At 46.2% G+C, this 25,337-nt stretch overlaps 2 protein-coding genes across 2 annotated transcripts in view; both read left to right on the top strand.

The window, feature by feature from the left end:
- The window catches only part of LOC115331878 (uncharacterized protein K02A2.6-like), a 64,638-nt gene extending 61,402 nt beyond the window's left edge, over nt 1–3,236 (top strand). Inside the window, exon 4 of the mRNA XM_042292377.1 lies at nt 3,136–3,236. Coding sequence (XP_042148311.1) covers nt 3,136–3,236 — 101 coding nt within the window. The remainder of the gene's footprint in view (nt 1–3,135) is intronic.
- A 374-nt stretch (nt 3,237–3,610) lies between these two features.
- On the top strand, nt 3,611–22,325 carry LOC8039835 (homeobox protein DLX-4-like). Its single transcript, XM_040220730.1, has 5 exons — nt 3,611–3,633; nt 7,063–7,385; nt 15,000–15,103; nt 20,716–20,810; nt 22,067–22,325. Exons 1-5 carry the CDS (start codon nt 3,611–3,613, stop codon nt 22,323–22,325), a joined length of 804 nt encoding a protein of 267 aa, XP_040076664.1.
- Nucleotides 22,326–25,337: the final 3,012 nt, after the last annotated feature.

The raw sequence follows: 25,337 nt of genomic DNA, 5'->3' as shown, positions 1-25,337 counted from the left end.
CCTGCCCGAAGATAATTCTTTCGTCATGTCTGTGTGATCGTGTTTCTTGAACGATTTATTGAGCCGCGTGACTGACTGCGGCGCAAGAATTGGGAACCGTGACTGCGTTCGAGCACGAACAAAAGGGGTGCAATGCTCCTTCTGGAACCAAGGGGCGTTCTTGCGAGTGAAATTATTTTGTTTATTGAAGTCGACCGATTACGACCCGACTCGTATACCATGACACGGCCGAGGGTGGATCGCCCTCATCTGGAGGCACTAAGGAATCCACGTGCAACTCTGGAATTTCTATGCTTTGACATTATAGAGAATTTTAGCGTACGTTACGTAGGCGAACACATTAATCGCATCATTTATAGGACCTGTGTGTATTAGAGATAAGGTTAGCTCGATTTCAAAACCCGGTCTTCCACTGGCGTTTTTTTTTTGTTTTTTTTATGACGTGACTATATAGTCGCTGAGAGGATGCAGTAAATGCTCCGCTTCTATCGCGAGCTCTGCTTTTGGTAACGCTTGGTCGCGCGTAGTCGTGGAGTCCGTCGGGAGGCGATGAGCGCAACTGCTGGAACCTCTTACCGACCATGGATGAAAATTGACCAGTATCGACGCGGTTACTGCAATTGAAATGTTTCTACCCGAGAGGTTTCCAACTTACTCAAAGCCTTAATTTTTCGGAAGCTAGACACTTGTACCAATTGTTTCTTCATTTGCTGCACCTTAACCTACGTTATTTGGAGTAGCTGATTTTTTTTCTCTTCGTAAAAAATTTGTCTGAAAACTAAAATGTTTCAATTAATTTAATCATTAAAAACGATAAAATTGAGATATAAATCCTAAACAAATGACTTCTTACCTCAATTTAATTCAGATTTCTTCGGTATAGGTTTTCGCTTCCTATAATGACACCCTAGAAACTGACTGATATTTCAATTATATATATCTGCGATAAATACATGATCATATTCTGGGATGGGCAAAATACATAAAAAATGTATTTAGATGCACATACAGAATAATATTGCAACAATGTTCTTCATCACGAATTAAATTACACTTTTAAGAAAAGTATTCAGATACAAATACAACCAGCGTATTTCATAATCTTCAAATACTTTTTCAAATACGTTTTGTTTTCAAAGTGACATCTTCAACTTAAATTTAAGTCAGGTAAAAAGACCATACCGAAATGAAAAGTGGAGTATATATCTACTATGAATCGACTTAGGAAATCAATTTGCAGATTTTACCATAAAATTTGTTTGTCATAACTTCAAGGCAGATATAGCGTGAGGAAAAACAATATATTTAGTGTAAGATTAATTGAAAAGACTGAGTTAATGCATAAAAGCCTTTTTAAGCATGATGTCGTTAATTCGACGTGCTTGAAAAAGTAAATCGCAGAACCAAAAAAGCAATAACAGTACTGATAGCATTCCTTGTTCTTCTCTTCCTCTATTTTTCAATGTTAATTCCGCGCAAAGCGCAGCAAGTTTCATGCGCTTTGCATATGACAGGACTCTTTTCGCGAAGAATAATTACCATCACATTTGATTGCGAAGAGCAGCGCCCAAAAGCGTATTTGGGGCTGTATTTGAAATCGATGCGTTCTAAATCCTAAATTTTAAGTATTTAAATACAGTTGACAAATTCAATCACGAATAAGTAATTAAATACGAAACACAAAATACAAAAAAGTCGTATTTTAAATACTAGTATTTGAAACTGCCCACCCCTACATGGCACAAAGTGACACAAATACCGCGCCTACTTGATTCATACCAACACTTTTTTTTTTGCGAACGAAGCTTACGTTCGTCCACATTTTCACAAAGCACGGGAACACTGTTTGCTTAAGAATTTTACATCAGCTAACGACACGCAGAACCAGGACTCGTGTATTTCCGCCACTTGTGCTGGAGGGATTTTAAACGTCCTACTCAATCAAGGTCGCAACGGCAATTGCGTCCTTACTGAGGGTCTCTGGTGAAGCCCCTCCTACAAAAACTCTGTATGATTGGAGGTTTCCTCCTTTCCACTCGCCTCCTCTCCAGCGATCGCTCCACTAAAGTGGAAAGATTGGAGGGCTTTCCGGATGGAGGTGGTTCCACAATTCTTAGCCTGCAACAAACTATAGCCATGCCGGGCTAGAGTTGAAATGGCGCACTCTTTTCACATGGGTGGGCAGTTCCTCCTCCTCATCGCGGCTCGGTGGGGTCGCTGCGACCTCGCCCCTCCTACAGCCCTTGAACTCCATCTAATGACGAGCCCAAATTTCGTCGTTGACGACTCTTTGCTTCGGGGTTGAATTTTCTAGACCGGTAAGATCTACAGCCCTCGAGACCGCATGTCTGCAGTAGAGTGTCCTAGAAACGACTATAGTACACTCTAGCTGCAGGGACTCACGCAGAACACCTCTTCGTCTTCTCAAAAAAACAATTTTCCATATACAAACGTTTTTTTTTTTTCGAATTCGTAAACTAGGAGTATTTTAATCACCACAGTGCAGTTATTTCATATGAGTATATTGGCACGCAGTTTCAATCACGGCTGTCGGATCGGTTGCTCAGGAGAACTCAGGCAGCATACTGGCGTCGCCCTCTCACGCGGCTAGAAACAAGTGATCCCATTACTTTTAAGCGAAAGCAGAGGTTAAGAGGAATTTCGTCTATCGACGTGCCCTGCGGAAAAGTAGACACGCGGGAAGTTTTCATAAACAGTGCAGTTCTTAATTAAATGCCAGATCGGACAAAAAGCACTCGAAGTTAGAGCTGATTATACTATATTTACCGATCTGAAAAAAAAAGAAAGAAAAAATTATCAAAGGCACGCTAGGCGTGCTTTAGCCATTTGTTAAATAAACGCCACCACGCTTATGAAAACGAGTTCGTAAAAAAATATAATCAAAACCTGCTGCAAACGCTCAAACAAAAGTGTTAAAAAAAAAAAAAAAAAACGGAATTTCCCATTTGCACGCCAATCCCCTCTTTTGGTTTAGTGGTAAGTGCCATTAACTCTCGAAAAGAGCAAAAAGAAGAAAAAAAAACATAATATTGTTTCTTGCTTGTGTGATTCTGCTGAACAACGGCATGTGCGTCGGAATTCTCTTTTAAAGTTAACAGTTACGGTGATTTACAGCGAGCAAAAATGAACTGAAAATGCGAATAAGACGTCAGCAGGTAAATGCAGCATTCGTTATGCATCACTCAATGTTTAACCTGGATTACCTGGTGCGATAATTTTATATCTTGAGAAAGATTGCAGTTTGCCGAAAAAAAAAAAAAACTATTTTAACAGCACATTTGGTATAACCCTCGTTTAAGGCCTGTTGTAAAAATTAACGTATTTTATATATTAATATTTATTTACAAAAATAGAAAAAAAAACCACAAACGTTAAAGTTACTTCTTTTTTTTTTTTGTGACCCGCGTTAATAGTTGTGTTTGATTCATGACGTACTCTGCGGAACTTATTTTTTAAGTGTCGTGGAACGTGTAGGTCACCTCTACTAAAAATAAACTGCAAAAACAATTTAAAAAAAAGAATATCTATTTATATATATATATATCGTGTTGTTATGTAAAGTATCGAAGGGACCGCAAGCAGACGCGACATGCAGGGGCACACATTCGCAAGGTAAGTACTTTAGACTGTACGCGAGACCAATATAATCCACCTAGTTGTCTAACGCCTTGCTCTAAGCGCAATGTGGCGATACGCTCATTGTGCTCGTTGCTGCGTCAGCATACGGACCTGATACGGCGTACATCTAATACGACTAATTCAGAGGTATGCGGACAGCAAGTCGTCTGCTTCTTGCGTAGGAGTTGTGACGTCAGAACAACGCCGAGCTTTGATTGGCTTTCATCGAAAGTATAGCGGGTATGTGCTCAATGCTAGATGCCTCGAGGTCTACCCACTATCCTTCAATCAATGCGAATAGGTGCTCGGCGCTCTGACATCATTGCCACCCCTATTCAAGAAGCAGACTAACTTGCGCTCCACATCCGTTTGAGAAAATGCTTCACTGATTTAGTTGCGAGTAAAATAATAACCCTTAAGGTGATGCTACATCTCACATCAAGTCTTTCTGTGCAGCGCGGTAGAAATATCCCTAATAGTGTCAGGAAAAAAGCTCACTATCACACCGCTCTCAGTGAGCAGGATTGGTTTAGCCGGCGAAAGGAACACACTGCGTTTTCGATCGCCGACGCTGCCTAAGTGGCTCCGCGAGATCATAGCGTTGGCCGACCTAATGTAAAACGAAGAGCCTTTTCAGCGCTTATCACCCAGGCGAAAAATGCCGAGTCATTGAGCTGTGGACGCTCACGCGGCGTCCCATATTTCTTGGAAGAGAGCTTCTGCGTACGCTCAGAACGCCTTCACGGCCAGGGAAACGAGGATGGTAACGCGCAGAAGGCGACTATTGAAAGCGAAAGAAATGTCCTCCTAAGCTGTGCCTCGCACCTTCTCGTTTGATAAAGCGAAGCGTCATTTTGTCTGCTTCTTCTAGTGCGAGGGTTACAGTGACGTAAGGACACCGAGCTCTGATTGGCTCCGATGGGAAGGATAGTGTTCGTCGTTCTGAATATGAATATGAATACAACCCCGGCAAAAGAAGCAGACAAACTTGAGCTCCGCATAGCAAGTTTTAAGTGCATCGTCCCGAATAACTCCGATAACGATGCCCGATACTCCGCCGACGCGTTTTAGCATGCACTGTATCGTTATGAGGTATCGTTACGGAGGTATCGGAACGATCTGCTAAAACTCTTCTAGCAGTGTACTCGACGGATGAGATTGAACTTACGCAACCCGAGGTCAGTCTGGTTTTGATCACAGCTGGCGTCAGACCCCATGTGTGACGAACCTCTGCTGGTGATGCGTAAGCTTAAAATGCTTTGATTTGAGGGCGGTGTCAATATGAGCGTTCTTTTTGGTCATAGTTGTAAACCCGAGACTGGGGATACGGACAAGGGACAAAACACAGAACGACACGTGTCGTTTTGTGTTTTGTCCCTTGTCCGTATCCCCAGTCTCGGGTTTACAACTATGCTCAATTTACACCAGCTAGCCTGCACCCTCACCATTGCTTCATTCTTTTTGGTGTTTGTGGCGCAGTGGCATGGAAAGGGCCGAGCGCGTCCCCTGGCCGGACTCGCCGTCGAGGACCCCGTCACGTCGTCGTTCCGAGTCTCCCGGAGTCATCGATTCGAGCAAGCTGTTGTTGCCCGTTCGCTGCACCTCAAAGTTCTCCATCGACAGCCTCCTATCTTCGCACCATGAGGTGGACGATGCACGGATCTCGAACACGCACAGGTGAGTAAACAATACCTTTTTTTTTTTGTTCTTTTTTTCAGCATAAAAAAAAACAACACTTATACTCGCAGAAAACTTTCAATGGCAATGCCGTCAATGAAAGGTATGCGGAGAGCAAGTTCGTCTGCTTCTTTTGCAGGGTTTGTGATGAATCAGAATGCCGATCTCTGATTGGCTCTGATTGAAGGATAGTGGGTGGACCTCGAAGCAAGGCTGCCTTGAGGTCTACCCACTATCCTTCCTTCATAGCCAATCAGAGCTCGGCGTTTTGACGTCACCCCAACCCCCGCAAAAGAAGCAGACGAACTTGCGCTACGCATAGAAAGTATTCACTGGCGGTTATAGCTGTGTGCGCCATTACTGAGCGCGTGCTAACGGCGAGCTTCCACAGTTCATTATGAACGTGCATTCCACGCCATCAAGATTGCCGTCTCAGCAGCCTGTTAATGTGAGCTCGTTCTGAGCATGCGTTTTAAACGGTGCCCTCAAATATGACCTCCTACTGAATACCCTATATACGAGAGGAGTGCTTGCTTGAACGCCGATTAAACCTGAGCATGTGCACTCTTCCTCTTTTCAAAAATTACACAGGAAGGTGTGTCGGAGTTATGAAGGCATCTGAACAGGGGTTCAAAAAGAGGAACTTTGAACTATAGTTATAGTGGAAGGGAATTCTGCAGTACCATGTGGGGTAGGGGGTGGTAGTAGTGATAGTGATTGGTGGTATAGTGGTGGTGTATTTTATGCGTATATGTAGGAAGAGGCGAGGACGATTGGGAGCCTTCCGGAAAGGGGGGGGGGGGGGGGGGTAGAGGGGCCCAATGCCGGAAACGTTTGACGCAGCTAACAAAAGCAAGCCAGCGTCTGTTGCGTTACAGTTTATTCTCTCTCTCATTCGCTTTTTCTCTTTCTTTACACATTGTTTTCGCACGGGGGACATACATAAAAGGGGTCAAATTAAAAGCCCAGCAATGCTGCACTGCACAAGAAAAATAAAAAGAAAAATTGCTGAATGCATGTTCGCGTTAACAGTGTCCCGCAGTGTGCAACATCAGTTGGCGAGAAATAAAGTTTGAAATGCCAAGTTCTCCGGGATGTAATACACGGCCAGAATAAAGATAGACGAAAATATGTATTTCTTTCGCGGTTGTATTTCAACTGTTAACCTTACTGTTTGTACTCAAACTCAGAAGTTGTTTGCAGCCAAGCCAAAGTCGTAACAGCGTAGCTCTCAAAACGAATTGTTTCTGCCAAGGCTCACGTAAAGAAGTCGTCTTCTAAAAGAGAGCCCTCCCGCCCGTGTCTGCTCCCACAATGCTGTATCGGAGTACATACTTTATTCTGCGCTTTGGCGCAGTATGGCCATAGTAGCTTTGCGCCATAAAGCCCGCAATCAACAACATTATTTTGCGCTCTCAATGGTGTTTTCTGAGTGTATGAATGAATAAAATGTATTCATATACTTCATTACTGTAGAAGAGCGTGCGCGTTGCTTCCGTTCAAACGACAATCAAACGTTCCGAACACGTCGAAGCCGCGCTTTAGTTCGAACCCGTCAACAATTCACTCGGCTTTCGTCTCAAGGTAGGGTGCCGCGGTGTCGTGTCGGCTAATTTTGATTCATCTACCCGCGCGTGCGGCCTGTTCCTCGCCCCAAGTCCGGCGTCGCGGCGTCTGGAGACCCTGATTGCTCAGGTGCTTAGAGCTGCCGCGTCTCCTACCTTTTCCACGCTCATTGTCCGGGAGCATTCAGCAACAAAGGAGCGGAGGTCCGTCGGCGGGTCCCCTGGATCTGCGGCCACCCCCGTCGGCGCCGACGAGGCCCCAGGCCCTTCTCGCGGGGGGTCTGAACTGCGTGAGGCCCACGCCTGTGGGCCTCCACCACCAAGCGGCGCTGCATCCGGGCCTCAGTCACGTGCTGGCCGGGGCCTACGACGGGCCCGGTCACGTGGTCCACCACCACCAGCCGCAGCACCACGTCCAGGTGGGCCAACAGTACGCGGGGACCTGCGGGGCGCCGCCGGGTCTCGGCGGATGGCTCGGCAGGCCGCTCTTCTTCACGCTGGCCGGTGGGTGCTTTGAACTTTATCGATCCTTCCGAGGAGATTTGATAAGAGCTCAGTTTTGGCGTTTGGAATAACCCCTGCCCCGCGGTCAAGTTTAATATCAGTTTTATCGAATGACTAGAAGTGGTCGGCGAATGAGCTTGCGACCCTCAGTGTATACGAGCGTCGCGCATGCAGCGCGCTGCACCGGGAGTGACAAGCACTGACCGGCTGATCGCCTAATGCAGTTCCATGTACATGACATTCGATTTTGCCACTGGCGGCAGGCCACGCGGAAATTAGTCTCTTTCATGGGGTGTACCTTTAATCCACGGTCACACTGCTTATACATGATACAAAAGACAGTCCGCAAATATTGCCTGAGGCGTGCTTCTTCCTCGTCTGAAGGCCCTGTCCATACAAACTTCAGTCATCGTGTCTGTAACCAACACAGTGTCTTTTGTACGACGTACAATCAGTGCGGCTTTTGGGATGACAATGATGTCTACGTGAGCATCACGCGCGCGATTTTGCGGAAATTAGAACCACACCGCGTGAAAAGCGCTCATAGGAATTTCATGTGAATGTGTAATGCATACTTTCTTCCGTACACAGTTATTCTCCGTTTCACCTTACGAAGGCTACCAATTTCTCCACAACCTTAATTTATTCTCTCTATCTCTCTCTTTCTGTCTCGTTACGATGCAACGAGATATAAGAGTCAACTCAATAACGTTTTAGTGTCACGTGACTTTCGGGAGGAGCGAGGCGGCGTGCGGTGGTTTTAGTCACGTCACGTTCTTCACAGCGCTGGATCGACTGGGACACTCCGTTTCACCTGACACATGGCCCGCTGCGCGCCACAGTAAGGTGAAACAGAGTAGAGAGCTGGGAACAAACCGCTTTCTAGTCTGGCGAAAGACCCCAACGCAGACACGTGCGCAAGCTTCCAACATGTTGAGCTTATAAAAACGACATTTTTTTTAATATAGATGATTTCAAGCAGCGCATCTCGGCACCGCCAGGTCTCTACTTGTGCTGTCAAGCCCGTGCATTTACGAGCTTGTCAGTGTTACGTTCACGTGCACGATGCACATGCTTACGCGCAAGGGGGGGGGGGGGGGGGACCAGTAAACGAAGGCGAAGGCAGGTTCACGAGTCCGACCGAATGTGACTGCAACGGCCTGCGAAGTTAAAGGGATACGGAACCAAATATCTCAGTATTCGTAATAACTGGCGCACGATTTTCCCACAAGCCAGCAGCCGTCGGTGCGCGCGAGTAACCAAATTGACGTCATGGTCCTCCATTCACGCTTAATCCGTTGCGTTCGCATGCAACCGATACAACCGCCACGACAGTCGCCGGGACATGTTCTGGCGACTTTGCGTACGGCGAACACTTGCAAGGATTCGCCGTACGCAGCGCGGCAAACGATGGAAGGGGTAGCTATACACGAAGCAATCCACGAGTCACACGGTTGCTCCGGTGTTTTACTCGCTTCTGTCGTTTCGGTTGCATACGAACGCTACAGTTGCAAATGTGTGAACCAGCCTTAAGACGACAGTGAAATGTTTGAACTCAGAGAAAAAAGGAGAATGAAGACAGGCTTTTTATCTCCTCAAGTGAAAGCTACGTGCTTGTTAGACCAATTAATCGCCTATCTTTTATACCAAACCCTGGAGATGAAAAGCATGTCTTTGTTCTTCTTTTCCCCGGAGCCCACACATTTCACTGTCATCTTAAGCGTGAATGGGGAACTATGACGTCAATTTCGTGCAATTTAATGCACCGTAGTAGGGTTCGTAGGTGTGTAAAGTATGCGGCGGTATTTGTTATTTTATGTTACCTTGACGGTTACGTTCTATTATACTGCGCATTGGGAACCTACAAAAGATTAATCTTCAGTACTTGAGAGTATGCGTGGGTGTACAATATGTCTATTTTTAAGAGTGATCATGCTCCGTTCACCGTTAAATTGATGGAGCGGTGGAAGCTGCGGGGGCGACGAACCAATCGATAGGTTTTCTTTTCTAGCCTGATCCCACTCTCTACGCGTGAGTATGCTCAGAGGACCCCATCGCGAGGTGCTGAATCGACATCTAACTTGTGCCACAATAAAGGTGTAGCTTCCACCGCTCTGTCGGCTTAGCGTTGAATGGATAGCGCTTGCCTTATGCTGTATCTCACAAGTTGTGTGATGCATTATCAACTTTAAACAGACGTTTCAAGCTTAGCTGTGCATAATGCTCAGTTTGCACAAACACTACTGCAGGAGAGTTACAGTCTGAAGGGACGTGCTCGCACTCGTTCCTCACGAAGCTCGGCGTAGGACCGGTCTATTGAAGGACTCTTGTAGAACTTTAGAAACGAAACACATAAAAATGATTTTATGAAAAAAAATGAGAAAACCACCAACAACAACAAAGAGCTGCCAGGTGATAGTGATTGCCAAATTAGAGGCCGGGCATGCGTCATGGGAGAGATTTGGGATCATTCACGAATTATTCAGAAGATCCCCCCACCCCAAACCACAAACGAACGCACACACACACACACACACACCAGGATATAAGTATTGTTTCGTCGCTGTTCCGTTCACCCCTCAGCCGACAGTGCTGTAGAAGCAACGTGCTTGTTGGACGGGCCACATATCCTTTGCCGCGGGATCACGCTCTTCCTCATACCCATGCTCAGGGAGCCTAGTTAAGGAACGAAAAGGTGTTTGATTGGTCCGGCGAGCACGTAGCTCCCCCCATACTGTCAGCTAAGGGGTGAACGAGGTAATAATAGTCCGCATACTGAAGGGGCACCCGTCTGGCGGAGCTTCCCGCGGAACCCTTGAGAGGAAACGCCGGAGGTGCTTGACAGATTAGCCGGACGCGGCATCTCAGTCCACTTCCCTCTCTTCCCCAAACGGCACCGGCAGTGGACACAGTGCGCTTTGTTGAGTGCCGTTGAGCCTTGAGGTTACCTAGTGACCGACAGAAGCCACTCTGAAGGTCCGCCGACGCAGGCGGTTTTGCTTTTCGGTCGTCAATCAAGGGTGCGCCTTCTTGACATCGGGAAACGTCGTTTGGTCAGAGCGTTGTCCTCTCAGTGGTGCCGTGGTACCTAATGGTCCCTAATACCGGTAGCCTTGGCATTGACCAGGCCCCTTCTAACGCCAAACGCATGCCAACTTCTGGCTGGCTTCTTCGAAGGATGCTCGTCGCGGCTCATTTCCGGTGTGCCTTTCTGGAACTGGATTTAGCCAAGATAAAACGAACCTTTGGTAAACTTGGAACTCTAAAGCGTGGTTAATGTTCCATATGTAAGTTTTGAATCATTCCTAACCAGAGGGATGTCGGTCCAAAATGTTTATATTTAACCTTTGGTATAGTTCAAAACTAGATGTCCCGATACATGCTTAATAAATGAACTTAAATGAGCTGCGTTTAAAATATTCGCGTTTAAAAGAAACCTCTGACAGACGTGTGTGTTTGTCCCCTTGTCGTCCGCTCGTCTCCAGTTTGTGTTACAATAGCTCTTTTGCTTTTGGATCGGCTTTCAATGAACCTGGAGGAATATTCTCGAGGCTACGTTGGAATGGACTCGCTATCGATCTATAATCACTGACAGCCTAAAGGAGTCATGAAACGCTTTTTCAACTTTTTTATGTTTAGCTTTCCTCCTCAACTCATAAATCGCGCATTGTACCAGACAGTTCAAAAAGTCGGAAAGAAGGGAGTCCCCTCTTGCTCGGAATCTCGCTTGTGTAGCCCGGACACAGCCATTGTCCCCCTAGAAGATTAGCCCGTCGCTCAAAATTCCGACTATAGTCGGTTGCAAGCTAAGAAAAAACCGGAAATGCCTCTCAGAGGAAAATGTAATCCTACGCCGAGAAACGCCAGCCAATTATTTTCATGACGTCACGATTCTGTGGACCAATCGCGATCCTTTTGAAAAAAAAAAAAAGCTCAACATGGCTGCTGGCCTTAGCAACGCGATGCTATAGTTTCTCGTGACAATTATTCTGCTTTTTTGCACCGTGTTTTACGTGCCCGAGGTTACGCCACGAAATCTTGATGGTATCGGCTTGCGTTTGCAGCAGTTTTTGCGCGACAACGTGAGAATCCAGCGACGCTATCGCCAACGAAAATTTCGAAGCGGGCGCGAGGCTTAGCACTGCTGAGAGGTATGTTAGACGGTATGTTAGACAGTATCTTGGACAGAAAATGAATAGTGAAGACGGTACATTGGACATGACTTTCTTTCTTTCTTTACTAAACAGCTATTTCGTTGACAAAAACGTATTCTAACTTATTTAAATGTCCTGAATGAATCAAATAAATATTGTAGTAGTTTAAGACAAGTTTCCTGGAGGAAGAAAACGCAACGTTGCTAGCGAACTACTTTCTCGACGGCGGAGGCACTTCAGATGGGCGCAATGCGCTTGTGTGTGGAGCCAAAAGATTGTTCTTAGGTTGCATCCGACTATAGTTGCTTTCCCCACCCCGTTCACCCCGAAGCTGACAGTGCTGTGGAAGCTACGTGCTCGTTGGGCCAGCCACACATTTTCCACGTGATCACGCCCTCTCGCGCATACCGACCCGCAGAGAATGAGGTCAGGTGATGAAAGGGAGGCGGCTGATTGGTCCGGCAAGCGCGTAGCTTCCACCGCAATGTCAGCTTAGGGGTAAAGGGATTAAGTGAGGTCCGGTGTCGAGTGACGTGCGCTTGGGCCCTGGTGACGCGCTGCGGGGGCCCGGTTATGGTGGCTAGTAGCCTGGTGACGCGCTGCGGGGTCCGCGGATGTATCACAGTGAAAAGGCGGAGAGTTTACGAAGGGAAGGAGGTACGAAATAGTCCGCTATGTTTTGCAAATGTTTGTAGCGAAAGTCAGGCTTCTGACTTTCTACCTTTGTTCTTTTGGCCCACTGAACGATGTGCTATTAGTAAAATCCCAATATAAATTGATTTACTCCAGCCCAAAATTCGTTTCATGGGTCCTTTAAGAAACGAAGGGCATGGTTTATTATGTTGACGCTGCTTGCATGCTTCTTGCTTCGTGTTGCGATATTCTTGACGGCCAATGCCGAAATCTCGTTGACTTTGGAGCAGTGTTAAGATCCTCGGCGCTCACCACGCCCCGCGATCATTTAGAGGTTTTCATCCTCCGTCGCATGGGCGCTGCCATCCTGGAATCACGTGACGCGGCCGCCATTAGGTTACTTCAACTTGTTACTCCGCTCTCCCCTCTGCGCCTTGGCAGATGCGTTGTATTCGTGCTTTTCTTTACGTTTCACCGCGCTCTCTTGCCTTACTTTTTAAGGTGTAGTCCGATACTTAAGTCTACTACCTAAGTGCGTTACATCATAATCTGCACAACCCCTGCTGTTAGCTTTGTAGCACGATATGGCTATTTTCACCGTCGGCGTTCCGAATGCGTGTAAGGATGAGGCAGAGGAATCAGCGTTAGCACTGAGCCACATTGATTATGAGAAGACTAAAAAAATATAAGGGTTCAAAGGTCAACTCATTATGGCAACTGAGGCTTGCTTACTAATAGTGGCGGGACGTTCACAATAATAAGCACGTATATTTATATCGCGCATTTTGGATCGGAAGGTGTCAAGAACAGTCAGCTTAAGGAGACAGTGTTTCCTGCGAGCATCGTCCTTTGTACTCATAATAGATCGAAAACGGTTTCTGTAGATTATGCGAGGGAACTCGTGGAGGAGATAGGCAAGGAACGGTTAACTTGCGTTTTATTTTATGCTAGAAATAATGGTAAGTCAACGTTAGGCGATTTGTTTGTTCATAATATCACACCTACATGTGTACGGTTCTCAATCTTTTTTGCGAGGTAAACATTCGGTTGGTCGGTTTACTTATGAAGTCTAAGAAATTGTATACCGTACTCGCTCCGGTAGTCTTACGAGTGATTGCCTGATTTTCTTTAGATAACCAGTTCAACCCACTTAATTTATTTTAACACAGTGGTTGCTACTTCCCGCGTAAGAAACTGCTCCAGACAGCTTAAGAGTAGCGAGTTTTAGAATAGCGTAATATGTCATCTCTATCAGCCAATCCAAAACGCAGTTTGGGCTCGGCTCATGCGCAACAATGACGGCGCACTAATTTTTGTTATTTTCTTTTTTTTGCGTACGCGCAAGTTTTGCATACGCTGTTCACTCTAAAAAAATGCCCGTGCATCTACTTTCCCGCACAACACTCGGAGAGCCAATCACCGTAGCGTGCGGAGGCAGCTCAGTGAATGACGATGCCGAAGCATATGTTTAGAGTCTTTGGACCAAAAAACGCAGTCTGAGTTGTGACATTAAGCAATGCAAAAACGTCACGCTTTCATTGCTTAGTGTCACAACTCAGACTTCGTTTTTTGGTCTGAGCATATATGTCTGGTCTAAGCATTTAAAGGTAATAATAGCTTGGATTTGGAGGTGCTCCCGGATTTCGCAGATCTGATTCAGAGGATTTGAGCGCTGGAAAACGACCAGCCGAATATGCCGTAAATTTGGAACCTGAACGTCGATCGGCGCAGCCAAGTACAAGAGCGCGTGGACGCACGCCGACGTTGCGTTCGAGTATAAACAGCCATGATAGCTCATGGCTATTTAGTAAGTTGATGTGTTCGACAAGCATGGGTTACATGTCTGTCCCTGCTCTCTGTTTGCTTCGCGTCGAATTTGCTTTTCTCTTTTTTAACTGCAGACGACGGGGTCGTCGCGGACAACTTCAGACGGCGTGGCTTATTACGTTCTTGCTTTGGCATTCGTTCCTCGGCGTCATTATTGGTTAATTTGCCGCAGCCACCTTGCTTGATAAGTGATAATAAGAGGCTCGCCTCGTCTCGCATTTTTTAAAGTGCCCGTGCCTGTAGACACCTCTGCAGCGTTTGTCAAGCGGAAAGTGCCTAATCACAGATCTGTGGACGCACACGCTCGGCGTCTGATGCTCCGCGGAAAAGAGCTACGGCGCATGCTCAGTACGCGTTCCATAGTCCAGTTTGGACAAAGACGGCGGCACCATGTAGGCGATTATTAGGATGACCTCGAAGCTGTGCACGCAGGTCTCAAAGTAAAAGCGGTAGCGCCTCGGTTTCTGCCTGTCGTGCTCGAACAAGACCTGGACCGGTTTGCTGGTGAATTTTGGTATCTCTCCCGGTGGGTAAATTAGCCAGAAGATAGATTTCGAGCCGCGTGACCGACTCCGCGGGGCGAAAGTGCCTGGCGGTTGAGCCGATTCCGCTGAAGAGGCGTAAGCATTGCCGGTCGTTTTCTTTATAGTTCTCGCTCGAGTAGCCCGACCTTCCCCAGAAATAATATTACATGCCGCTCTTAAAGTACACGAACGCAATTAATTTTACTTTTATTTCGAGCCTCTTCACCCTCCTCCTTCGCACAATAAACGAACATATACGGCAGCCATTCGCCCGAAACCCTAGGTGCCTTTAGTTCCATGGCCCCACGCCATGCAGCCGGTCACGTCACCTCAAAATCCCTCTCGCAGCTAATTTAACCACCGAGTAGACACCCGCATACACCGGGGAACCGGCCCTGGGGACAAGTGCGCCAGATGTTGACTGTCCTCTCTTCCCTCTCCTCCGCCGGCCGCTACAGAGATGTGTGGCATTGCAGCCCCGAAGCCCTCTGGTCGGAGACCCCGCAAGCCCGGCGTGGAGCGCAAGCCGCGGCAGGCATACAGCGTCAAGCAGCTCGAGAGGCTCGAGGCAGAGTTCAAGGTGAGCTCCGGTTCGGCGACTGCTAGGCTATAGAAGCGAGCATACAATGAGGACGGGTGCTATGTGCATTCCCATTCAACTCAATTGCATTTCGATTTAGCCCCACGATTAAATTAGAAGCTGCCTATACCTCGTTTCAGCTTCGGTCCGAGCGCGGCCGGTGTTATGAGCCGAAGGGCCCATCAAACAGCGAAAGAGGCACAACGTCATGGCGTGCTCTCTGCAGTTGATAGGACCAGCGTGCTCTCTGTGCGTGCTCCTTCGCCGGCTAGTCCTATCAAGCGCAGAGCGCGCGCCATGACGTTGCGCTCTTTACGCTAATTGATTGGCCCTTTCGCTCGTAACATCTGCCGCGCTCGGACGGAAGCTGACACAAAGTATAGTAGCGCCGCGCTCACTATTGCAAGTAGTGTGCCGTCAACATTGCGAAAAACGGTGGATTAAGTGTGATCATTTGTGAATCGTTTGACTTGCGACCGAAATCTTGGTCGCCAGACTGTGGACACCTCGACCGGGATTCGGACCCACAAACTGGGGATCCGTAGGCCGGCGCTGTGCCATTGAACCACCTAGAGTTCCTGTCTAGGCTCCGTACAGGAGCCAGAGTTGCGCGTTCATCCTCTACGGGTGGCCCTAGAGCCGGCTTTCCTGCGTGGCCAGGTATTTTGTGCTCGTTAAGGCCCGTTCACACACATGCGTCCGTAGCGACCGGAACGACCGGAACAACCGAAACGACCGTTGCAACGGTCTGCAACCGTCAGTTGCCATAGCGACGGAGGGACGCACGCACGTGTCGTTCACGACGCAAGGAGTTGGAGCGAGCCCAACTTTCCCCGATGCGTTGGAAACGACCGAAGCGACCGCAACGACAGACCAATCACAGGTCGAGGAGAATGGGTCAAGCGCGTTGCATGCCGGTCTGCCGGTCGCGGGCCGACTCCTTTTGTCTGCAAACATGGCGTCGGTGGTGATCGTCGACGTCGGGGTGAAAGTTCATCGTTCCGCGTAAAAGCGCTAGCCTTGACTGTGAATTTTCGTCGTACGTCGCTATGATAACCCAGCACGTATTAGAAGGGAAGATCCACCTACTCGTGCGGCGATGTCGTGGTTGTACTCTCAAGACAGCAGAAACGCCCGTGCCGTCGTGTTTGTTTACTTCGACTACAGTGGTGCTTTCTAAGCATTTGTGTCCTCGAACATCGCCCGGATTTCTGATTTGGCGCATTCCTTGCGTGTGCCCAAGTTCAAGGTATTACTGGTGCGTACCGTATAAAGGATGCGAATTTTTTACTTGTTTTCATCGCCCGAAAAAGGTGATTAGTGTTAGCAATCCTGAACGCTCGCATCGTCTGTCAAATTATATTTCTACGTTGCTATATCGTTGCTAAGATTACATCGTCTATTATAATCGTAGAAAAGGCGTGTGGCGAGATTTGTACTGTTGGCAAAGTCGTGTATTAAAGTCGTGATCGTGCAAGACGGCGTACTACATCTTTCTTTTTTTTTTTTTTAATGCACTACCCTGCAAGCTTATCCTGAAAAGAGTAATAAAGCTTGAGGTCATAGAAGACGGTCTGTCTATTTTCTGTTACGCAAGTGAGTGGCAGCGCGTCCCCTTCTTTTTGGAGGCACCGCTGAAACAGCGGACGGCAACGGAGAGGCGGTCGCCGTGCTGCCGACCCGCTGCGCTTGTTGCAGCGGTTGCAGGTGTGTGTACGCGCGGCTCAGAGCGGTCGTTCCGGTCGCTTCGGTTGCAACGGACGCATCGCGCTCGTTGTACATGTCTGAACCAGCCTTTACGTGACTCAGTTCGGCGAATAGCGGCGCTGCGTGCGCCGCCGCGCGTGGAAAACAGAAAAGAAGGAGAAGGAGGCCAAAGCAGGGAAACATACGCCGGGGTGCGTGCAACGTCTACTTTCCTGCACGGCGAGGAATTCTTTGCTCCACCCGAGACCGATCTCGGAGAATAGCGGTGCAGCGCTCAAAACAGACGCGCAACTCTGGCTCGCGTAATGACCCTGTACAGGAACCCTACTCTTTAAGAAATGCCTGCGCGTCTACTTACCCGCAAAACACTCAAAGAGCCGATCATTGCGATCTAGGATATCAGCTCAGCGAATGATGAGGAGGAACATCTGCGCTGTGGTATTACGCAATGCAAGCATGACGCTTTGCATTGCGTAATACCGCAGCGCAGACTTTATTTCTAGGTCTAAACGGATGCTCCGCCTCATCATTCGCTGAGCTGATTTCCTAGATCGCAATGATTGACTTTTTGAGTGTTTTGCGGGTAAGTAGACGCGCAGGCATTTCTTAGAGTGTAGAACCATCGAGGCAGCAATCGCAAGCTTATAGCACTCTAAAAAAAACCCGTGCGTCTGCTTTCCCGCACAACACTCGGAGAGCCAATCACCGCAACTTACAGAGGCAGATCAGCGAATGACGATGCCAAAACATATGTTTAGACCAAAAAACGCGGTCTGAGTTGTGACATTAAGCAATGCAAAACGTCACGCTTGCATTGCTTAATGTCACAACTCAGACTGCGTTTTTCGGTCTAAACATATGTTTTCGCATCGTCATTCTCTGACCTGCCTCCGTAAGTTGCGGTGCATCATGCATAGCGAATGCATCATGCATAGCGTGCAGGATCGCGACGCATTCGCTATGCATCATGCATAGCGAATGCGTTGCGATCCTGCACGTTTTTTTTTTAAATTATTTTTCTGTGTGATTGCTTTAGCCGGTGAGTGCGAACCCACAAAGACAACGAGCACCTTGACACAGCGTTTTTGGTGCCACCTAATTGACTCTATATGCGGAGCGCAAGTTCGTCTACTTTGTTTTGCAGGGGTTATGGTGACGACAGAACGCCGAGCTCCGATTGGCTCTGATTGAAGAATAGTGGGCAGACCTCAAAGGAAGCTGCCTCGAGGTCTACCCACTGTTCTTCAATCAGAGTCAATGAGAGTCCGGCGTTCTGACGTCACTAGAACCCCTGCGAAAGAAGCAGACGAACTTGTGCTCGCTTAGGGTAGTGGCTTCGACTTAATACTCTAAGTGAAACAGTGCATAATCATGGAAATCCGTGTGTTGTTAACGTTGGTAATATTTTTTCATTCTAAATAACAACCGGCTCTTTCTTCTTGTTTTTTTTTTTTTGTTCGCGAAAATAAAACTTTTGCGAAATAAAAGTATTTCAGTTTATGTCTGACGAATAATGTTAATGCATATAAAAATGAAATGAAGCAGCACTCAACATTTAGCAAATTTTCGGATCACTGCTGTTAGTCTGAAAATTCGTAGAACCTCCCACGAGGCGATGTCACTCTCGATGACTGCATCTTTCCGAGTGCTTTTAATAACGCTAGCGTGACTATAGAAATCCCGTTAGACTCGGTTTGTTTTGGTAGCTTTCGAAACGAAATAATAATAAATGTTGAAGATGACAGGCATCGTTAACAGATTCGTGATGTTTCATCTGGAATTATTTCTTAATAATTAATATGAGTTTCAGTTTATTGTTGGTATTCAGTCTGGTGTCCCGATTTCTTGATGAAATATCCGGCGCTAGCTAAAACATTCCCGCAGTAAATCACTCAACAACGGGAGGCAGCGGTGGAATTTTAACCGTTCAAATACTGACAACCACAGTCCTCCTTTTTTAGCGCAGCATGCGTTACATGACTGGTAATCTTGTACAGGTTACACGAAAAAAAAAAAAAAAAACAGTCGATTACAGTTACCACTATTCTTGGTCAAAAGCTATTAAACTATATTCCTCGATTAGGTGAGAGGAAAAGTTATTCGTGATTACTTGAAAAAGTAACCGTTAAATTACCGATTACTTCAAATTTTAAAACGGCAGATTTTTCTACCGGGTTGAAATGATTTTTTTATTGTCTATTATTGGATTAGCATCCCTAAATTATAAACTACTTATCTTCTTAATTTGCCAATTTTGACAAATGCTCCTTTGTCTGAGGCTTGCTCCTAGGATTCCTTAGAAGGAAACTCGTAACAACAAAACGGCTGAAAAAAGAAAAGAAAAGAAGGGGGAGTGAAAAATAGTGAAGGTTAAAAGTAATTTTAGTACATCCAAAAATAATCAGATTTTTCTCGCGAATGCTCCCTTATAAATTTATTCGGACGATTACAAAATTAAGTAGCCCATTACCGCTTCCGGTTTCGCACTCAAGGGACGCAAGACTGTCCGACGAGTACTGCGCCAGCGATCGGCTGTAACTCGCACGAGTCGTACCCTCGATATTTGAACACGGTCGAATGTCATCCGAACGACGAAGCAGCGCTCATATGTCGACGTGCTGGACACAAATCCCAGCCGGACACTGCCCGAAAACCTGGCTTCCGATTGTTCCCGCCTAGGCTCGTTAGGTGCACGCCCTACGGAGCGCCGTGCCCGGTCGCAGATTTGGAAAGCGAGGATCTGGTAGCACAGACCGTTCCTCGGGGAGCCTGTAGTCAACGCACAGCTTTGGCAGCGGCGCGGACCCGAAACATGGTTTTCAAACCCGACTAGAAAGGAAGCCATAGCCCGAGGAACGCGAGAAGCACGAGCGGACATTCCATCGTTCGGGACAAGTGTGTTTCGGCGTCTCGCCGCAGCGGGGCGCCCGTTACATGCCTCTTGTCTGCCGCTCTACCTTTTCACTATCGGCGGCTTCGCCTTTCTTTCTCCACTTCTTCCATGCGCTCTTGGTTGGGCAGTTGACATCGGAGCTACAGCTCAGCGCAACCGTTCCGGTGACCCATCGTCACGTCACGTCACGTCCGTCACGTCCAGTGCGTCGTCACGGCGATCGTCGCCTTTGTGCCTTTTTTGCCCCAAGCCATTCATGCACAAAACAAAAATGCAGGGTCATGGAGCATTTACTGATTGGTTCAGCCGGATAAAGCAAACGCACAAAAGCGATGAGCTCCGTGACGTTCCCCTTTTGGCGCTAATTGATTGGCTCCGTCGGATCGCAGCCCAGTTCCTGTGGAACTTGCAAAGTAAAACGGAGTAGTACGTTTCGGCGCTGCATTCCATTCTGTGTTTTGCCACGACAGTGAGGGAGAGAAGGCGACTTATTGTTAACAGTTTTCTCTACACTCTAAAAAATGTCTGCGCTTCTACTTACCGGCAAAACACTCGAGGAGCCAATCTCTGTGATCTACGAAATCAGCTCAGCGATTGATGAGGCGGAACATACGTTTAGACACAAAGATGAAGTCTGCACTGTGGTATTACTCAATGCAAGCATTGCGTAATGCCACAGCGCAGACTTCATTTTTAAGTCGAAATAGATGTTCCGCCGCATCGATCGCTGAGCTGATTTTTCTAGATCGCGGAGATTGGCTCTTTGAATGTTTTGCGGGTAAATAGACGCGCAGGCATTTCTTAGAGTGTACGCTTAGAAGAATATATACCGTTCAAGCCTGAACGCCATTGGCTGTCACTATGGTCATGTGATCACCTCTCGATCGCGTCGCTTCTCGTTTTATAGTCTTTAGCTTTTTGGCCTTACGTTTTTTCACCGAGTTACCGTCACGAAAATATATTCCGCGTTAAATTAGCGCCGTTCCATCGTTGTTGCTTTTAAACCCCGCAGGTTGACAAGTACCTCAGCGTCAGCAAGCGGATGGAGCTCTCGGCTACCCTGAACCTGACGGAAGTTCAAATCAAGACGTGGTTCCAAAATAGGCGGTGAGTTCACACGCTGTGCTTTGCATCCTGAAGTCTCGCCATATCGGGAAAAGACAAAAATATTTGATTTGACAGAACTCATAGCTTAACCGTTGGCAGACGTTTAAACCCAACTTGACATTTACCATTAATACTGCCATTGTGGAACCAGACGCATATATAATAGCTCATTGTCGGACGTCCAAGTCTCGTTAATGCGGCTGATTGAATGTATCTAAATATATATTTAATGAAGGAAAATATCAACACTGAGAGAAATTTGAATAGCAACAGAGACTTAGCTTATTAAACACAGCCAACTTGAATATAAAATTTCCTCCTTCAAATATGAGAAATGTGTTTTCAAATTTGAAGAATAGAGGCTTCTGTTCCAAGGTTTTGTGTCTAATAAAGCCTCTGTTGCTGTTCAAATTTCTTTCAGTGCTTCTCATTGGTCAGGAAAGTTGTAGCTTATAACTGTAAAGCTCTTGTATCCCACAAATAATTTACACAATATATTTTGTTCTCATAAAACAAACAAAAGGCGGTATTACTCGCAACATATGTACCCCGCTATGACAAGAGACATCCACCTCTTACTGGTGCGTTGGCTTTTGTAAACTCTCTGACCGCTTTTCGCTTCAAGGGATTTCGTTCTTTATCGTTACTGCAGTTCACTTTTTCATTTTGAGATCCGAGGCCTCAAGATAGTGCTATAAATGATGCGTAATTCACGGAAGATTCAGCACAACCGTACATCTCAGTCTTTGTAGTTGTTCCTTAGAAAGACGTCTGCAAGAAAGACATCTTTGTTTGTTGTTTATTGTGCGTGGAATATATGCCGTTCAAACTAGGAAACGAAGTTCCTTTTTTTTTCTATCTTTCTTTATGAGTTTGTATCCCCAAGCAAGATATGAAAACCCAAAATAAACCTTGTTTAAACAAAATATGTTTTCCAAGCTAAAAAAAAAAAAAAAAAAAAAAAAAAAAAACGTACGCGAAAATTTATAAGGTGACACACAAACAAGCAGTTCTGCTTCTGCTTTGTGCTCTTTGCGTCACGTTTTGTTTTTGTACTCATTTGCTTTCCGGGATACTTTCCTGGCCAAGTAAATTACCTTTTACATGATTTACGGTAAAGTAGACACGCAGTCACACTTGAGAGAAAATCACATCGAACACAAACCTGCATTCAAGCCCACTTATCACATTTGGGGGCGACGCAGATATCAGAAAACTCGACCCAGAGTGTTTTTGCAAACATCTTCGAATTGCAGGACAAAGTGGAAGAAGCAGATGACAGCGCGAATGAAGCTCGCCCAACGCCAGGGTCTGTGGTCACCTCACTACCTGAGCCCGAGTCACGCCTTCGGACCTTTCCTGGGTCCTCCGGGCTTCTTCGCTGCTCCCCCGGGACCCACGTCGGGGCCCTGCGCGGACTCGGGTCCCCTCGGCCAGCTGTGCCGAGACGTGAGCCCGGGCTCATCGCCGAACCACAGGGACGACGAGGACAGTTCCGCCGAGGACAACAAGTAGTGCGACGGTCGTCTGTTTGCTTTTCACGACCGGACACGTCTTATGCAAGGCTGAACACTGGAGCGAGACCAGTCCTCGATGGACCTTACGCACTGCGGTGATATTCGTGAGGACTTGTGAGACTGTTTGTGCGTGAGATTGCGACAGTGAGTGATGATTGACTTCGGACGAAGAACAGTTGGTCTTCTTGCCGTCTGGGTTGGAAGTGGTGGATCCTCCGAGACGGGAGCAGTTAGTGTAAAAAGCTGGATGTGTAAGGCGATCGCGCGGGGTTCTTGCGAAGGAGAGATGGCTGCCATTGATCTCACAAAAGCTAACGGTTCACGTTGGACTGTCAGAGAAGTGTTTCAACTGCAATAGCGAAGCATGAGAATCAACTAACAACTTACTGCCGAGGAGTCGTTATCATTCCAATAGAAAAAAGAAATTCAGAATTTATAAAGTAATATTGACCCGTAGACCGTAAAAAGTGAAGTAGTCACAGGCGGACTAGGTAGATGACAAACTACGGCACGTCTTTCAGGTGCCGAGTTGCTCCACTCCAGACTATATAGAATATTATGAACCATCTATTGCCGTCAAAAATGGCCGCGAAAACTGGCAACTGAACGCGCAATTGTTAACCGTTTTATTAAACTTTTTTTTTTTTTTTGTAATCAGGTATACACTGTGACATTTCAAGAAGTAGCTTCGTTAATCTACAAGATAATAAAATTCTCGAAAATTGGAATGCCGTACATTGACGAGAATGGCCGAATCGGGTAGACAGTCAGATTTGGTGTCATATCAGAGCCGTGGCGTCACATGTCTCGATTGAAAAATGCCCAGCACGGCAATCAGTTATATATAAAAAATGTGAGTATAATCTAACTCTTATTCAGAATTTACAAACAAAACATCGGTCAGAATAAGGTCGGAAGCAAGAAAGAAAATTCGATTGCTCAGACCTGCCGTGACACGTGTGTTGCTCACCAAGCCCTCGATCCAACTCGCCTGTCTACGTCTGGTGTTCAAGTGCTCCGGATCTGTTTGTCATTCTTGAGATGTACGGAGCTCCGCCCTTAAATGTCACTAGGTCAAACCGACGTGAAAATTAACCTTTTACGAGTTGCTGTAATGGTCAGAGTTCTGGACCTAACATAGATGCAGACACCTCGTTATAATGCTCGAAATATCAGCAAATGTTCGAATCTGATTAGTTTTGCACACGTGATCTCGAAAGAAATACTTCTTAATTTGTAGGAGTGGGTGCCCGCGAGTGTGTACATTTGCGCACGTTTCTCAGTGCTGTGCAATATAGATTCTCCTTATTTGCTTTGTTTACGTGATATTAATGGCGCCGACGTCGCACTACTTTTCTAAACAGCGCGGTCGCGGCACTGTATAGACAAAGCTAAAGCATAACTATCGTTTTGGTTTGCATTTTAAGACTAGCCGTACTACACGCTGTATGTAAAAAAAAATGTTTTTTCTTTGAGTGCTGTTTTTTGTGAGGACGGACGATGTGATATACTTATTTTTTCTAGTGCAATCTTTTTACGTTTGAGACATGTCTTGTTTTGGATGGCATGGGTGAAGAGTAAAACGTTCAGCGTGACTTGTGCAACTATCGCTTGCAAAAAGGAAACGGGACAACGTGCAATACCTTTTATACGTTTTTTTTCTTTTCGTGCTAGTTTTTTTGTTGTTTTGTTTTGTGCTGCAAAAAGAAAACAATTGAGATAAAGTTATCATTTTAACCCTTATTATGCTTGCATCCTTATGTAGAGTAGTGGACCTGCCTTAAAATACGGCTGACAGCGAAACGAAATGAGACAGCGTGCCTATGAAGTGCAGTTTCATTGAAATAAAAAAAAGTCTGGTAGTTTACTTTTTTTTTTTCGTATCATGAAGCCAGCCAATCACGATGAACAGCAGAAGGATCAAAACCAGCGACAAAGCTCGGAATACGATTATTTAAAAAAAAAAAATGCTACGTGAGCAGGGATAATGATCATGACGTCACTCTACCTCACTGGCCTCGCACGTATCGCATTTTTCGAGTCAAATCGTGTTCTGAGCTTGGTACTTCGCTGCAATCATTTTGTTTGCATTTATGGGCTGCCCTCATATTCTTCAGGAAAGTGGACTTGGAAGATTTTTTTTTTTTAGTTTGGGCGTGTGGAGCGAAGGGGAAGACTGCTAAAAAATTTTACTCTTTTCACATATACAAAATTAAAAAAAAAACAGAGAAAGAGAGTAGATGTTTAAAGTCGCACTAAATTGGATTTTAATATTTCTTTTATGGCGCAAATTTTATCTATCCTCCCTAAGTACCGTGGTTGCTCAACTAATAGTCGCGCTTCTTATGAACAAGTCCCTTGCGTCTACTTTTCTGCAGAACACAGGTACAGCCAATAATCACGCTATGCATAAACGCGAAGCGAGTTATAAAGTCGAGATTACGATTCATCGTAAAAATGCTATCTGAGCAGACAGCATGTACGCGTAAAGACGTTATATCTGTCCCGTAAATCGCTGCCCTTTCTTTTGCCGTTTGTAGTGATTGATTGCCCTCTTGCTCTGCGGGCAAGCAGACCCACAGGCTATGTTCATAAACAGCGCGGCTATTACTCGAACAAATATACGGTATAACACGAGACCAAAAATTACAAACACGCGTTGCCGTTTTTATCCTTAAAAACGCGACCAAACTCCGCGACCTTTTTTAGATTTGTCTAAAAGAAAGGGCGTGTAGCTGTATTAGGGCATGTTTTTGAAAGCGAAAAAATCCGCGCATAATTTTAATTTTTAATTTTACATGACGCTTTGGGAGCGTAGATTGAGTGGGCATTATAAAAAAGACGATTATTAAGTGCACTTTATTACCCACAGCTCGTAGTTTGAACGGTTGACCCAAATCCAAAAATAAAAAGTAAGAAAAATAATGGAAGGGTCCTAATGTCTAGCACAGACCACGAGCAATCGAAAACAAGCGTACGTACACTCTAAGAAATCCCTACGCGTGTACTT

Source organism: Ixodes scapularis, unplaced genomic scaffold (genome assembly GCF_016920785.2).
Source record: "Ixodes scapularis isolate PalLabHiFi unplaced genomic scaffold, ASM1692078v2 PGA_scaffold0__279_contigs__length_252992795, whole genome shotgun sequence".
NCBI classification, from domain to species: domain Eukaryota; kingdom Metazoa; phylum Arthropoda; class Arachnida; order Ixodida; family Ixodidae; genus Ixodes; species Ixodes scapularis.
The sequence above is the reverse complement of the archived record's forward strand: the minus strand, read 5'-3'. Positions and strand labels throughout refer to the sequence as shown.

What these genes read in the sequence shown, in the direction of transcription:
- LOC8039835 (XM_040220730.1), top strand. Translation starts at nt 3,611, where the DNA reads ATGCAGGGGCACACATTCGCAAG. An exon ending in GGCTCGAGGCAGAGTTCAAG is followed by an intron (nt 15,104 to 20,715) that starts GTGAGCTCCGGT and finishes TAAACCCCGCAG; the next exon opens with GTTGACAAGTACCTCAGCGT. An exon ending in ACGTGGTTCCAAAATAGGCG is followed by an intron (nt 20,811 to 22,066) that starts GTGAGTTCACAC and finishes TTCGAATTGCAG; the next exon opens with GACAAAGTGGAAGAAGCAGA.